The sequence below is a fragment of the Scomber scombrus genome, chromosome 20 (assembly GCF_963691925.1).
Source record: "Scomber scombrus chromosome 20, fScoSco1.1, whole genome shotgun sequence".
NCBI classification, from domain to species: Eukaryota; Metazoa; Chordata; class Actinopteri; order Scombriformes; family Scombridae; genus Scomber; species Scomber scombrus.
The window spans coordinates 19032272-19049055 of record NC_084989.1 but is presented as its reverse complement, the minus strand read 5'-3'; the positions used below and the strand labels follow the sequence as shown (position 1 = coordinate 19049055).

Here is a 16784-nt window from a genome sequence, read left to right as displayed (position 1 = left end):
AAGTTTATTTAAATTAAACCATGTGAGAAGTTTAGAGGGGAAAATCACTATTTGGTGGAGCTGTGAACAATTCATAGACATATGAAACATGACCCACGACTACACCTTTGTAAGACATCAAAAAGGTAAATCTTTAACAATGTGTTGTATTTTAAAAACTTGTTATGTTATCCATTGTCAACTAAAGTACAAGTACCTCAAAACTGTGCTTAAGAACATTACTGTACTACATTATGTAGTATAAAATGGTTGTATCTTGGTGGGTTAGTGAAAAAGAAGGAAATCACTGCTGACACGTCTCACTTGTATATTTAAAAGATTTTATTAAAAAAGAGAACAGTGTCAAACATCCAATCTTGAGAGACTCCCTGGTGCCGATCTGAGTCACTCTCACTACTCCAGTTTTGGCAACACTATATAGTTTCCTATCTCTAAAAACGCCACCTTCTAAACAATTGACCAGTCAGGAAAAAACTGCCTCTGGCCCATAACCTTTACTTGACTTTTAACCTTTATCCTAAGAAAAACATGCGCTCGGATGTCACAGAATGTCACAGGACTAAGGCAGAACAGATACCACATCACAACTCGTGATGAAGCCCTGACAAACTTTTCACAGGTAAGTTAAATACCCTGCATGCCTTCAATACCCAAAACACAACATTTGGGTGGAGTATTACTTCCAGATTAAAGGTTTACCCTGAGCCCTCAGCTCATTATTCATTCATGGCCGTCAGTTTATATTCCTTTCTAGCCCTCCAGATGCTGCCTGTTTCTCACCGTGACGAAGGCTGTAATTTAGAACATTAATCTGCCTCCCTTCCGTAAATAATGCCTGTGTTAATAATTGATGGATTAATCAACACATTTGAGTATGACTATGAGGAAAAAGAATGAGACCAAGTGACACTGAGCTCCAGTTTCTGAAAGAAGACACACACACACACACACACACACACACACACACACACACACACACACACACACACACACACACACACACACACACACACACACACACACACACACACACACACACACACACACACACACACACACACACTTTGGGTGAAGTAAATAGACAAAGACCAAGGCAACCAAATCTGTTTGTGACATGATTTCATTTATCTTATATAAGAAAAGAAAAATACATTAGGAGACACAAACACAAAACCACATTTGCACTGAACAGCAGCTTCAGAAACATCTACACAACTTAAAATGGTGAAATCTCTTTTCATGTCCCTCATTACCTTGTGAAATTTCCCTTTAATGGCTTTCATAAAAGTCCCAGCATTGATGACAGAGGACCTATATGCCACAAAGTGTAAATAAAGGCATAATAAAAACCTTGACAGTTCTAAATTGCATAAATTGTTGCCTTACACCGCTAACAAACCTTTAATTCTCTGTATCAAATCTTTAAATATCAGCCATGGAAACGGGGTCAGGAGAAAACGCTTACCCCCTTCTTCAACTGAATTATTATCTGGAAAAAAGAGAATAATCCTGCTAACAGTAGCTACACATTGGAGCTGACAAAATATCTCATTGCCCTGTTTACAAAAAACCCCATCACCAAACAATTTATGAAATCTCCGCCAAAGAACGCTATGCTTCTCCAAAATGTTCCTGAATTATTTCTCAGATTAAGAGAGAACATTATTCAGTTATGTAACAAATATATTTCATCAATACAAGAAAAAGGCTTGACCTATTTATGTGGATTTTTTCTATTTCTTTTTTTTTGGGTAGTAATTGAATTACAGGGGTGCGGCAAATGCAATTTCACGTCTTCCTTTCCATCTGGTTCCTCTGAATCAGTAAAGTGCTATCGTGCTTAGTTCCATCGCTAACATGTTAATACCAACCTAATAAACATGATAATTGTCGGCCCATTGCGAACTAACTCCCGTTAAGATGCTACACAATGCACATTCTTTAACAAATCTTCCAAAAATATACACATTTGAATTCACAAATAAAGGGTTTTATTCCAAAAACACTTAATTTCCAAAACCTTCGCTACATCAAATGCATCTTCCTGTCCTCATAAACATTTAGTTTTGTAAGCAGACCTCTCCCAGCATGAGTAATCACTTCATTACTAAACCACTATGTGAATTTCTTCATCTTTCATCATTTTGTAAAAGCAGGCTTCATTTTTTTCCCCAAACAGCGGACATCAAGTTTTGTAATCATCCTCTCCATGTTGGCTCTGTGTAGGCTGCGTTCTGACCCTCGAGCTCTGACCTTTTTTCCAGGCGCCAAGCTAAAATGATTTGTCCCAATGCACAGAAGCAACAGCCACGCTTTGATCGTCTTTTACACCAAGACTAAACTACACAAACTTTGTTAAATGTTCATAATCTTGGATGCCTCCCTCTGGCACTAGACTTCAGGCAGAGGTAAGTGAGCTTTAATGCAACATTTGTGCTCTTGTGTGATGGATGTTATTATAACAAGTACATTCTAACAATAGAAGTCTGTAATCTTAACACGAAGCACTACGTTTAGCCCTAGTCTTCATGTCTACCTCCTGCTTTGTATACAGTGCCTCTGGTAAGCAGGGTGAGACTGGAAAATGCATGTGTCCCTGTTTGCTGACTTCACAGAGCAATGATAATCCATAAAATGTCCCAGCTTGTATTTAAGACTCCCACTGAGCTTGTTTATTTTTATTTTTTTATTTTATATTTTATTAAGAGGATTTTTTTCTTAATTGGAGACCTGTGCCCCTGCTAATTGTTCCCTCTCCTTTCTGAAAATGTTCATCCCCTGTTGTTGTTGTTTCACTGCTCTTACTCCCTGTAGTGAGCCACTAGAATCAGTTTGGGTTTAGGGCTGTTAGCAGTAGCACAGGCGTGGGAAGCGAAAGAAGCCGATGGAGACAGAGTCACGTTGTTGGCTGCCTGTGAGGATACTCGGATGGAGTTGGGCGTGGGAGCGACTGAACAGGGGGCGGCAGCGGACACGTGGTGTTCCTCCTGGCGGATGATGCGGAGCGTCTTGGTCGCCCGTGAAAGTGTCTTTAAGGATGAGCCTCGCTCGGGGGCGGAGCAGCTGAGCAACGCCCTGAAACACCTGTAGAACTATAAAAACACACGGGATTAGTCTAATTATTTTATGAAGGTACAAATAGTAGTGATTCATAATGGTAATTTTAGGACACATGATTGTAAAAGTAGTTATTATTTAATTACAAAAGATACCGCAAGTGAACAAGACTGCAGATTATTTATTTAACAACACTTTGGAGTTTATAACATTAATTAGATTGATTTCATATGAGTTGAATCCTACAAATAGACTGAAAAAACAAAGAAACAGGCAAGTAATCAATTATAAGCACATGATAAATTATTAAAGTAGTTCACAGTGGTAGCAGTAGCAGATTAGACATTTTAATAGTAGTGGAGCTTAGTGAAAGTGAGGATGACTCTTTTGCATGCTCAGGTCTGTAGTTTTATCTCTAAAACCATCTGTCATTCCCATTCGTCATGCATGCTCACTCATAATTTGCTTGCTGTCATTGCCCGAGGTGTTAATAAAGATGTCAGCTGCTCACATCAGCTGCTCACATCTAACCAATACCAGGATAACACACCTTCACTGTCAGCCTATCGTATTGTGACTGTCTTTTTAAAATATGTTTTCTCCCTCTCTGCCTGAGTGCTCTCAAGGTGGCGTTTTGTGCTCCCCACCGCCTCCCCATTACCACCCAGTACTCTCAGAATCATCAGTTCATCAACCACATCAGCCTGATCAGACTCAGGAGAAGTCATCAGCCATCACCACCAGTGTCTGGACTCCATGGGGTATTTATCTTGCTGCTGCTAAGGACCGAAGTCCCTCGAAAACAAAATCTCCCTGTAGAGTCTAACCTCCAAAGACTTTTGATAGACATCAATATTATCTGTATAATAAACAATTATTTCGCTTTAATCACTTATCTCTCCTGATTGAAATGGTAGTAATTGAAGTGATGTCAATAAAAAGTAATGATATCAGTCAAGGTACTTGTAGAAGTCGTGGAGGCACAGCACTAGTAAAAGTGATATGTGATGATACAGCAGTAGAATTACACACATGACTTTAAGAACCCCTAAACATTTAATACATGGATTATAATACAGACATTTTTTTTTAATGTGCAGTATTTTTCAACAATTATAACATGTTCATTTACTAGTAATAAATGATAAATGATGAGACTTACAGGAAGAATGTGTAGGATTTTCTTATTAGATAGTCATAGAAATAGTGGCAGTTAAAAAATTAAAAAAAACATTAGTAAAATAAGTTAGATAGGTAATATCAAGGTAATAGTAGCAAAAGTAGTAGTGGATGTGTTAGAAAGTAGTGGTAACAGCAGCAGTTGTAGTAGTAACAGTGTATGTTGTGTAGTAGCTGCAGTCTTATAGTATAAGTTAGGGATGGAACAAGGTAACAGAAACTGCAATAGAAAGTAAAGTATAAATAAAACCTAGTAGTTGTAGTAGTTGGTTAATAGTGTGATAACAAAGTAGCACTAGAGGTAACAGTAACAGAGGTAGAATAACTAGTAGAAGTTGTAATTGGAGTAACACTAATAGGCATTGTGATAATAGTAGAAGTAGCAGCAGTAAAAATAGTAATTGTAACATTAATTATAATATTATGTAATAGCACAGTATTGTTGGAAATACATTAGAGGATAGACAAACAGATAAAGAAATGATCATTTATCATTTAGATCCTTCTTCTCTCCGTCATGTTGGGAGTCCAGCAGGCTGCGTGCTCCCCTGGATAAACGTAGTGTACTTAGTATACTCTCCGGTTCCACACGTATACTTAAAGTCTACTACATTTCCCCAGGGTGCCGCAGATCAAATAGGCATGATTGCATGAAACATGACAACTCTCATATTACATCATCATAGGGAATAATTTCCTCCAGCATGATTCCATCCTTTGAAAGAAGTGATGTGCAGTGACTGATATGCAAAATGAGACCAGTTTGCGGGGCTTTTTTAACAGAGATATTTAAGCACTTGGCTGACAATTCATCATATATGAGCCAATTATTTTTTACTACCCAGAGGAAACTGCTTTCAAAATGAGTACTCTATCTTATAAATCTTGTAGTATCTAACATCCCAATGTATTCATCTACTGTTCTTGTAAAGAAAAAGAAAAAAGCTGTTGGTTTAAGAGCAAAACCTTCAGGAACGTGTGAAGTTGGAAGTGTGAAGGAGAAAAGGATGCAGAGGAATAAGAGAAGCAGGAGGACAAGCAGACGTCATCAGGGATTATAGCTGATATCAGGCACAGATTGAGATCTTAAGACTCAGGAATGACCAAATCCTCACCTGCCACTCTTAATCTTTGTGTCTTTAAGGAAAACACAGACACACACGCATGATAAAACTGTGATGCATTTGTGACATGTGTCCCTGCAGTAAACTCAAAACCAGGCGAGTGACGTACAGTATGTCACATTAGTCAGAATATTAACATCTCCATCCACCAGTTTAAGCACTTTTTGGAATTATTTAATTTATTTAATAGGTTTATAAGAAGACACAAAGCCTTCCTGTCATCAGAGTATGTGTCAAGTCTGGTTACTTAAAGGTGCAGTACGTAGAATTTAGTGGCATCAAGTGGAAAATATTCACAAGTATGTTTTAATTAGTGTATAATCCCATGCAAATGAGAATCATTGTGTTTTTGTTACCTTAGAATGAGCCCTTTATATCTACATAGGTAGCAGGTCCTCTTACACAGAGGCTGCCATGTTTCTACAGTAGCCCAGATCAGACAAATCAATCACTGGCTATAGACAAAGCCGTGTACTAGCCAAAAAACACCAGCTCTAGTCTAGACCCAGCCCAACAAAGTCTGCAATTTGTCAACCTGAGACCAACACCAACATCACTTTATGCTCTCTATGATGCACACAAACGTGAAGCTACTCTGCTGAGCCACACACAAAACATTGCTAAAATGCTAATTGTTATATTTTATTGAATCAAACTTTTGAAGAGCCTACTTCCTACTTATACTACTTATATTTTAGTCTTTTTTTTGTTATTCATTATATTCTTTTGTGTTTTGTAACAGGTAAGGGTTAAAAAAGTTGGTAACATTGCATGGAGAGAGAAAACCTGACACATCCAGTGGACCCCGAGGACATGCTTTCCCCCAGGAGGATTTTGAAAGATATTTGCCTTCAAATCGCATTTCACGTTATTTGCATCTGCCTGAAAATTAACTCCAACAGTCATTATTGGGTTAAAAAACACAGCATGAAACACATAAAAAGAATCAATAATCAACACATTGATCTGCAGCCAATCATTTCAACCTACTTTGGTTCATCTGTAAAAAAAATTAAAAAAATAAATAAAAAGAGTATCCAGCTCCACAGCTGTATTTAAGCTCTAAAAACACAAAAAATGCAAATGTGTTTTGGCAGCTGTGGATGGAAAATATCAGCTTCAAATGAATACCCACCCATTAATCCACCCATCTGTCTCTCTGACAAACAATATATAGCTGAAGAAGGAGTGCTGACATTATACAATGCATCTAATCTAAAAAGGTCAGCTGTTTGAGCCGTTTTTGAATAACATTATCTTTTTTAGATAAAAGCAGATGTAACTTTTTTTCCCCTCCAGAAAATCTTCTTTTTGATGGTTTCTTTGGTTTTCCTCATTTTAAAGTAGGATTTTAATATTCCACACTACACACATTAAGTTATCGCAAGGCTATCGATTGATAGCCTGTTATAATTTTTCACAGTCAAAGATGTTTTCAAACGTCTTCATTATAGTGACCAAAACCCAAAATATTTAGTTTTACTACAATGTATATGTCGAAGAAAATCACCTAATTATCTCATTTGAGAAGCTAAAACCAGCATATTTCTGTCTTTTTCCTTTAAAAAACGTTTATTGAATTATCAAAAATGATTTTTGTTGGACGACTAATCAATCATTTATGCTCTAATTGTTAGGGGTGGGTGTAAAAAATCAATTCACATGAGAATCAATCCACAAATGTTAAAAATCTAATTTCTAAACATTATTTAATAACATGATATTGAGGCAGAAATCAACTGCGAGGATAGTGCAGTTTAGTACAGTAGAGTTCATCTTTAAAACAGACAGGGGTTGCAAGCATTTTTTGATAGCATACTAAATTAGTATTACTCTTGTACATTTTATTGTTTTTACTATATGTTTTACTACTATTGTCTTTTTATTGCTTGTGTACTTACTTATTATATTTAGTGTTTTTATTCTGTCTATTGACGCTCTTTTTATTTTTTTCTTGGTGCTAAATTAATTATGTAATCTGTATAAATCCATTAACGTAGTTGATGGAAACATGCCATGATTCAATTCCTTAAATTTGATGAGGTAAAAAATATTAAACATAACCAATTTGAAATATATAAATACTGGAAAACTACATTCACAGCATGACACCCTCATTGCTACCTTTTGCAGAAATGTGCTAACAGCCTTAAAGGTGTAATTTGTTCGATGACAGCTCAGGTCCGGGGGCGTGAATCTGTGCAGCGCTTGAAGTCTTCAACTCGCCTCAACACACTGCTGCCATAGTTATGGGCTGGGAGGAACTGAAGACTGAAAGCGCCACGCAGTGCGGCCTCCAGCACGTTCCCCTGTGGCACTGAAAGTTCAGTTTGGTAGCTTAACACACACACACACACACACACTGCAAAAAACTTCACTACAGCACTACCAGACAGAGCGCAGTCGAAACAAGTCAATCATCAAAGGAAATTAAATGTCTCACAAGCTCAAAAGTGACAGAGACAAGCAGTCCAACAGGAAAAAAAACCCTGAGAGACAGACTGAGGTAGAGGCAGATAAAAGAGACAGAGACAGATAAAAGAGTGTGCGTGAATGTATGATAGAAGAAGGAAAGGTCACCGCCACAGTGTGTCCTTCCCTGATAGTATCATCACATGCTAATCAAAATCAAAGCTACGTTGCCTTTTGGAGATTAAAAAGAACTTTCTACTCTTCCTGCCCGTCACCTTTCTCTTGCGCACCTTGCTTTCATCTTTATGTCCTTCCTTTAGTCCGTTGTTTCATCTATTCACACTCTTCCTACCTTCCTTCTCTCCTGAAAGCCCATCCTTGTTCCCTCCTGTCTGTTTCTTACACTTCACTGCCTTCTTCCTACTTTCCTTTTTCCTTTTATTTAAAACTTTCTTAAAATTATTTCCTTTTTCTTCTTTCTTTCCACTTCCCCTCACTAGTTAACCTTTCCTTTCCTCCTCCCACCATCCATTCCTTTCTGTCTACTCAGTTTATGTCCAATTTAATTCCTTTGAGCAGTCCTCCTACATTACTTTCTCTTCTTCCTTTCCATTCTTTCTTTTTCTGTTTGCTCTATCCCCCTCATTTCCTCTGTTTCTGCCATCTTGTCATTTTTTTAATCTCCTACCTTTTGCCTCTTTTTTTCTTCTTTTCTTTCATTCTTGACCTCTCCCTTTGCCCTCAATAAATTCAGTTTTCATGTCCTTACTTTTTCTGTTCTTTCCTTTTCTGATACTCTGTCATCAGTTGGTCAATAGCACTGAGGGTGTCAGTACGCTCCAACTGAAGTGCTTTTCGGATGATTGAGCAACGTCTAAAACTGCCCCAATTTCACCTCCAATCATAATGTGGTTTGCTTCTTAATCCTTTAATTGGATGTTTGAGCTTCGCTGTGCAGAGTGATGCATGCGCAGAGTTTGTTTTCACATTCATCTGCTAAAGTGGGAGAGTTTCTCTGTGCTAACAAAACCAGTTTGAAGCCAATAATGGGACAGTAGCCTACTTACACAATGATGTATTAGTGTGCATACACACTGCATAATTATAATGTGTGGAATTCTTAATGAGGAAGGAATAAATGTCATTTTAGGGATTTTATTGAGATAATTTAACATTTTTTGTGTAAAAAAACATATTAGACTCAAATAATGATTCAAAGTAGAGTGTTTTATATACATCATCAAACATTTCTGGTGACGATCTTTCACTTTCAAACACCACAATCCTCTTAATGAAGTGAGTAAGGTCTGAACATATTCTTCATCTCTGAAACTCTCTTTTTCATTCTATATACAACATCAGTGCCTTGTCTCACGTGTACAACCGAGTGTCTTCCCTGTCAAAATGTCCAAAGCAGATAAAATCATGCATGATCAGTCCTCTCTGTCATGCTAATATTTGGTTACAGTAATTAAACTTATCTATTAATGACTGTGGTAATGATTGACTTTGAAGTTTGCTCTCCTGTCATTTCATAAGGCCAGCAGCATCAACCAGATTACTTCTTCTTTTTGTCATTAGTCGGGGGGGGGGGGGTGTTTTCCCCCATGCTGTGTCCTTGAACATATATCACAACCTCACAGGGAAGAGGGTGTGTGTGTGTGTGTGTGTGTGTGTGTGTGTGGGGGGGGGGGGGGGGGGGGGAATGGGGGGGATGGGGGGATGGGGGGATTTTCGTTGATGCTGTTATGGCTTTGACACCATGATATTAATGTCACACCTCAATCTTGTTGCATTTTATCTCTGACTTTGTAGTGGGATATGGGAATGTGTTTGCGTCTTCAGCAGATGGAGAACGAAGTTTGCTTGCAACTGCATTAACCTCCCCTAGGTGTGAAGCTCATAATACTTCAATTACAAGGGACAGCAGATTATTAGATCCGATCTGTTGCTAGACAAATTAGTTTACTTAAGTTTAGTTTAGTTGATGGTGGTATTAAATATATTTTCTAATTGTCAACGTATCTCATTAAAGCAAACAGTCAAATGATCCTACTAACAAGTATTGTGTGTGAAGCCAAAGTTCAGGAAATCTTGACGTTTATGAACTCGGGTACTGTATTTTATTTTGAGTCAATCCAACATGAACTACTGCAGTAAATACTAACAACAGCACCAAATGTTCACCAAATGGCTGAAATGGTCCCCTAAATGCATGAATATTACTTCTGTTTGAGTATTGGCTGTTTAAGGCAATAACTGAGCCTTTTTTAAAATTGAAACTGCAAGATCTGCTATTAAGGATTCACGTGAATGGGTTTAATGCTGAAAGCTATTTTTACCAACATACACATACACATATTTTTAGAATTCATGCTGCAGTTTGATCTATGACATTAAGCCTACACAGAGACTGCTTCTCTGATTTCCATCTCTCTGCAATCCAGATTGTTTTACATTAACAGAGTAGGCATAAAACACATGGGCGGATACGGCAGGAAGACACAGAGACAGGTGGCGATGGAAGAGGCAACAGGCAGTAAAAAGAATGAACCGAGAAGAAAAGCGATAGCACAGTGACAGAGAACAGCTCACCTGTTTGTTCATGAAGATGTAGATAAAGGGGTTGATGACGGTGGAGAACTTGGCCAGGAGCGAAGGCGTGATGCTCGCCTCAGGGGTCAAAACGTCATGGGGGCCAAACGTGGCGAGCAGAGCCGCCACACCGTATGGCAGCCAGCAGACCAGGTAGCAAATCACCATGGTGACGACCATTATCAGCACTCGCTGCTCTCTGCGGCGGGTCACCACCGAACTCACACTGCGGACCTGAGGGAGAAAGAGGGAAAAACCAAACAAACACAAATATGAGCTTGATTGTAATTTCTTCCTTTTCTCTTTGTTGTTGTTGTTGTTGTTGTGGATTGCTTTATTTATTTATCTATATTTTTTGTGTATGTGTGTGGGTTTGGACAGATGTGTATGTATGTGTGTATGCATGCATATTATGTATATTTTTAGGATTCGGAGCATAATTCTGACCAATATGCAAAAAAAGGGGTTTGTACACACATTTAATTGATTGATAATTTGATTATACAGATGCTTTTGATCTATGAAGAAGTCATTCAGCTTCAGGGTTGAGTCTTTTTAACTTTTCACTAAAAGTGAGCAGCAAATGGCTCCCTCAGAGTTTCCATACTGAAAATTTCCCAACAATAAATCTCCCCAAATCCATCTGCCTAAACATAATACACATTTTGTACATTCACACAACTACATACAGATTATACAAGCAGTTTTTTAAATAACCATTAACATATTTTCCTCTGATCTTAAATTTAGTTAAATCAATTCAGATTGGTTTAACTCAAAAATGAGGTATAGTTTAATTTAAATGAGGCTTATTGACCAATATGTGTAGTTAGCTAAAAAGGTCTAACACAGAATTGGATGATAATCTATACTTACACTTTATTAACAAGCAAACCAGTCAAAATTGACCTGGGAGGACTAAAGTTGCACAGTTGATGGGAAGACAACAGAAAGGTTAAATTCATTAATCAATCTGCTGTGTTACTTCTTCTACAACTGTTTAGTTTGGACACATTGTGATTGAAGAATTGGACATGACGTCTAATTTATCATATTTTGAAAAGCATATTTAAGATTACCTTTGCGAGACAGCTGGATCACGACATCACAACATCACAAGAGAATTCATCTTGTCAGGCTTCAAGTCATGCGCTTGTGTCTGAACCCTCGGTGGATTTTCGCATGACCTCATGAATCTAGCTGCCTCGCAAGGTAAGACAGTGATCGATGGTTATAGACAGATGGTTCATACAATCAACTGCCAAGTGGTTTGTTTTTTTTTCAAGTGCCTGCCCTTTTTCAAACAGTTTCCAAGAACAAATGCTCAGAGGGTTCTGTGTAACAAACCATCTGGCAGGCTTACATTTAAGGATCCATTGTTACTTTTCATTTCTGTATCACAGCTCTATTATCAGTATTTTCTATGCATTGTCCATGCTCTCCTTGCAGGAAGTTGTTGTTATACAATTATTTCTAACCAATATGGACAACAACCGGACAAAATGAAAAAAGCACGACTGTGATATCCTGCAATATAGGACTGCACTAATAATTAATAATTATTTTCATTATCATTTCACAGTCTGTTTTGTGGTCTAAAATGCCTGAGATGATGCCCTCAAATGTATTTTTTTTTGTTGTCCTAATCAACAGTCCACAATCAAAAATATTCACTTTACTGTCATAGATGACAAAATATTCACATTTGAGAGACTGGAACCAGAGAATTTGGACATTTTTATCTTAAACAATGACTCCAAATGATTAATTGATTATCAAAATAGTTGGCTGTAATTGAATACTTGACAATCAATCAATTAATCGACTAATCGTTAAGTATGGAAAAGTTGTTAAGGAACTTTCTTGAAATATTGTCACGTTAGAAACAGTAGCACATGCACATTTTAGCACATTAGGGTTATTACGTGGGGAGAAACCGCACATAATATAACTCCACAACTGTGTCATCATAGCGTCTATCAGTATCTGTGTTGATGTCTGCTTCCTGCTTATTGTGGTGAGAATATCTTCCAAAGGTTTGTGTTTATTAAACACTCAGGCTTCATGCAGAGCCCCTCACAGCTGAAAGTGAAAAATGATTGTGTTTTTTGTGTTTGTTTGGGGTTTTTTTCCACCGTGTGCTCGACTGTTGATATTAAACTTCTTCTGAAAAATGATCCACGGTGACTTTTAAAGTTATTATTATGAGAACAGTCAGTCAATTAAATCAGTGACTGTAAAAGCTCATGGCAAATGATAAGCTCAAACTCCAGCCTTCAAAACATCACAGAAGACTTATTGATAGTGTCAGCGCCTGAAATCAGATTGGCATTGATGACATCCACTTTCTTTGTAGTTTCTTTAATTATACCAGCTCGAAGGGGGACATCCTTCAGGTCCTACTGCAGTGGACCTCCCACTGCCTCCCAGATGGAGCCTGCAAGCATGAACATGCCCCCTGCCCAAGTCCCTGTTGTATTTTCTTGTTTACTTATTTTTGTATTCCACAAAACTGGATTTAAGCAACAGTCTGAGCCGTAGTTCTTGTTCTCACTGAAGCAAAATCCGCTCCACAAAAATGGTCATGGCCTTGTAGAACGGGCTAAGTCACCCATTTGTTGCTTATTCTGGAAACAGCTGCCTGTCAATGCTGAGCACCCGAGTGCTAGCAGAAGAGACAGGATCAATTGATCAATCAATAGACTGACAGATAGATGCAAAGCAGTGGAAAAAAAGAAAACTAAATTTAAGTGACATTTAAATCCAAATAAGCAGTTCTTCTCCTGCCAACATACATATTCCATTCAGAAATCCTAAATATTCATAAGTATAGCAATATTTTAAGGTAAAAAATAAACAGATGAGGTACTGATGGAGACGATTCAGACTGTAATGTTGGGCCATGCAGCTTTCTTTAAGTTGACTCTTTGGACGCATGTATCTGCAGCCAATTCTAAGAGTTACAAGTAGAGACATACCCAGCACTACTGAAGCCAACTCTCCTCTTAGAGAAGTAGCTACTGGCTGCTCAAACAGTCCAACAATATTGTGCAGTTGTGTTTATGCATGGTTTCTCCATTTACACGCAGTGGTTAACATAAAGCTCCTTATCTGTATGTGTTTACCAAGTGGCCTCAAAAGTAAAATCAGCTCTGGTTAAGTTTAAGAACAAGACAAAAAAAAGTAGCCTTAAATGCCCTGGAATGTAAATTTCCACCTTTACATAACCCTGCTGTGCATGGTTTCTAAATTTGCAAATGTTTCTTTGCCTAACAGCTATTGTTGCTGACAATTTCATGGTTCAAAGGTTCATACTGATGTTTTAGCCCTTTAGTTCAACCCCCCCCCCCCCCCAGGATTATATGAAAACTATTTCCAGTACAAAATGTGGGATGGCTAATCCAGTGCAGAATTTGTTGTCTTTACTTTTTTCCAGCCATATTTTGTTGTAGTATGATTGTTAATGGGCATGACATGCACATTTCTGGGTCTAATTTTATATTCTGGGGCACTACTAGAATATCTTTGCATGATTTATAATTCAACAACTCTTTATGTGTTATACTGGCCCTTTATGCAGCCCCTTGTTTCAGCCTCTGTCAAAAACAAGTCGTTTTAGCTCCTGTCTCTATATATTCCCCCCTCCTGATGAGCTGATTGGTCAGCTTCAGGAGCTGCTCCTTGTCAGACTTCCACTGATTCTGGAGGATATGTAAAAAACCAAACAGTGCAGTTGGATTTGACTTCTTTTTCTTGTTTTTTTTTACTCTAAATATAAACATCTAAAAACATTCATACGTGTTTGAGCTTGAATCAATTCAAATTAAAGCTGCAAGCAGCGATGAACGGGCCCTCGCCCCCCCATGCATGTCGGACTGTGGCGCAGTCGGAGGGCGCGCAGCTAGGCGTCTTCATTTGCAGGCTTTTATTTGACATCGCAAGATGTGGTGAAATATCACTGCCTGTGTCCACTAGAGAGCGCTAGAGAGCACCCACCAATTATATGTCATGTTGTAGTATGTGATGTGGAGAACACATCCTTTAAATTTCATATAAATCGGATAATGTTTGTCATATGAGGCTGACTTCCTGTATCCAGTAGGTGGCGCTGTGTATATGACACAGTATTGATACATAGACGTGTTCAGGGCGGGACTCTCTACATGCGTGATCAATTTGGTTTAGATCGGACGATGTCTGTAGGAGTTATAAGGATTTCCTGCTTTTTGGCGAAGGATGGAATGGCGAAGGAAATTGTCGGCACCGCCACGCCCAAACCGAATCCCTAATCAGAACGTTTTTTTTTTAACTTTTCATCTCCAATGTCTCAAGATGATTCTGAGTGAATTTGAAGTCGTTCGGATGAAATCCCTAGTACAAGTTTGTTCGCCAAAATCGCACATATTTTTCAAAATGGCCGACTTCCTGTTGGAGTGACGTCATGGGTCCAAGAGACTTTTTAGTGCGTCTTTACACGATACATGTGTTTACCGAATTTTGTTTGTCTACGTCAATCTGAGTCGAGGGGCTCGTTTTTTAAAAATTTCTAGGGGGAGCTTTTGATCCATTTTGCGTCGCCCATTTCAGTGATCCTTAAAATATCAAATTTTTTGCCGGATCGGACATGATTGCAAGTTTTGGTGAGTTTTGGGGCATGTTTAGGCTGTCAAAAAAGCGTTTTATAGGAACTATAATAATAATCAGGACCTGATTATGTGAGTTGACAATGTGAACAGCTAAGGAAACAACTACCATATCCAGGTATCAAAAAACTGAACAAAGAAGTACACATCAATCCTTGAAAATAATACAATTATAAATGTATCAAATACGCAAACATTGTGAAGGAAAGATAAAAATCAATTTTCAAGAAAATCATGAAGAGAGATTGCTGTTTGCATCCCGTTCACAAGTCACAGATGTTTGAGCATCCCAGAACACACACACACACACACACACACACACACACACACACACACACACACACACACACACACACACACACACACACACACACAAAGAGCACTCTCTAAACAGTTATTGTTTGGAAACTGTACCCCAAGAAATTAATATGGAAAATCAGTTTAAAAATGTATGATATACTGTGAAAACCCCCCCAATATTAATTTAATAATTCTTAGGAATAAAACATCAAATCTTCTGAGAGATACATTAAAGGTGATGTCATTTTGTGAAGTATACAAAACACCTGATGGAAATTAATTAATGTACAATCAAAGACATACAGTATGGTTCTATAATGGCAAAAAATATAATAAAATAAAAAATAGCCAGTATGTGCCAATTTTAAACATTCGCCTTTTCCATAAGGTCTCAGTTGTTGAGCTGCCATCTTTTGAACGATGACTTGCAGAACTAAATAACACAGCTGTCATCCCGTCCATGTTACTCCGAGCAAACTGCACTCTCTCAATCCTGGCGACAGGTGCTGTGTCGGCAGGATGTCAAGGATGTTTTAAGAATATTTCAGACCTCTGCCTTCGGCCATTCTTAATGGCAGAGTACAGACGGTATAAAAATAATAGATATAATATGACATGTGTCAGGTCAAAAAAGGACCTGACACATGATGAAGGACAAGAGCCATCATCTTGCTGGTTTGCCAAACATCAGTGATGCTTCACATGGGAGCATCAGGGTACCACAAGTCAATAAGAATAAAGGGTAGTGGAAAAAGCTACAATCCATGCAATTATTAGCCTTCCTTTTTCATACAGTCATGTCTCTGACACGTGCGAAAAAGCACTCAAAGGAAAATTAGAGAAAAGCAAGTCTGTAAAGAAATAGTTTGATATTTTGTGAAATGTGCTTAATTGCTTTTTTGCTGAGAGTTAAATGAGAACACCCGCTATCTATCTTTTCATCTAATTCCTGGCAAATAAACATATTTCCAAAAATGTTGAATTAGTTCTAATTGTCCATCATACTGAAGGGAAGAACTATGGAGACAGAATTTGTACAATTTTCTGCAGAGCCTGAAAGTACACCCTGAATCTTGAGTCTACACCTTAAATTGGCCATGCATAGGCAGAAAGCTGAGGGGCCCCAGGGGCCGCACAGGCGCCTTGAAACATGGCAGGGAGTATAGATATTTAATGTGTCAGAGCTGCTGTGTTTGAGCTGTTTTCAGTGAGCCAGTGAGTTCCTGCGGTGCATGAGTACATCCAGCTCCATACAAACTGCAAGCATTGGCAGCAAATGTTTCACAAAATATTTTCTCTTTCCCTTTCTTTACCATGTGCGTCAGTTAACATATTTAATGTTTAAGGACAGTGAGGAACATAAAGCAGCTTCTTTCTCATTTTACACATTATACCTACTCTGCTCCAATTGAGATAGAGAGTAAGATTAGAAAGAGTGATATTTGTTGCTGAAATCAGCGATAACCAAGACTGG

At 38.1% G+C, this 16784-nt stretch overlaps 1 protein-coding gene across 1 annotated transcript in view; it reads right to left on the bottom strand.

Annotated features, from left to right (window-relative positions):
* Nucleotides 1-2801: 2801 nt before the first annotated feature.
* The window catches only part of tmtopsb (teleost multiple tissue opsin b), a 31227-nt gene continuing 17244 nt past the window's right edge, over nucleotides 2802-16784 (bottom strand). The window contains exons 3-4 of the mRNA XM_062441657.1: nucleotides 10368-10601; nucleotides 2802-3092 (exon numbers count right to left, since the gene is read on the bottom strand). Of these exons, the coding sequence (XP_062297641.1) occupies nucleotides 2802-3092; nucleotides 10368-10601 (525 nt within the window). The remainder of the gene's footprint in view (nucleotides 3093-10367; nucleotides 10602-16784) is intronic.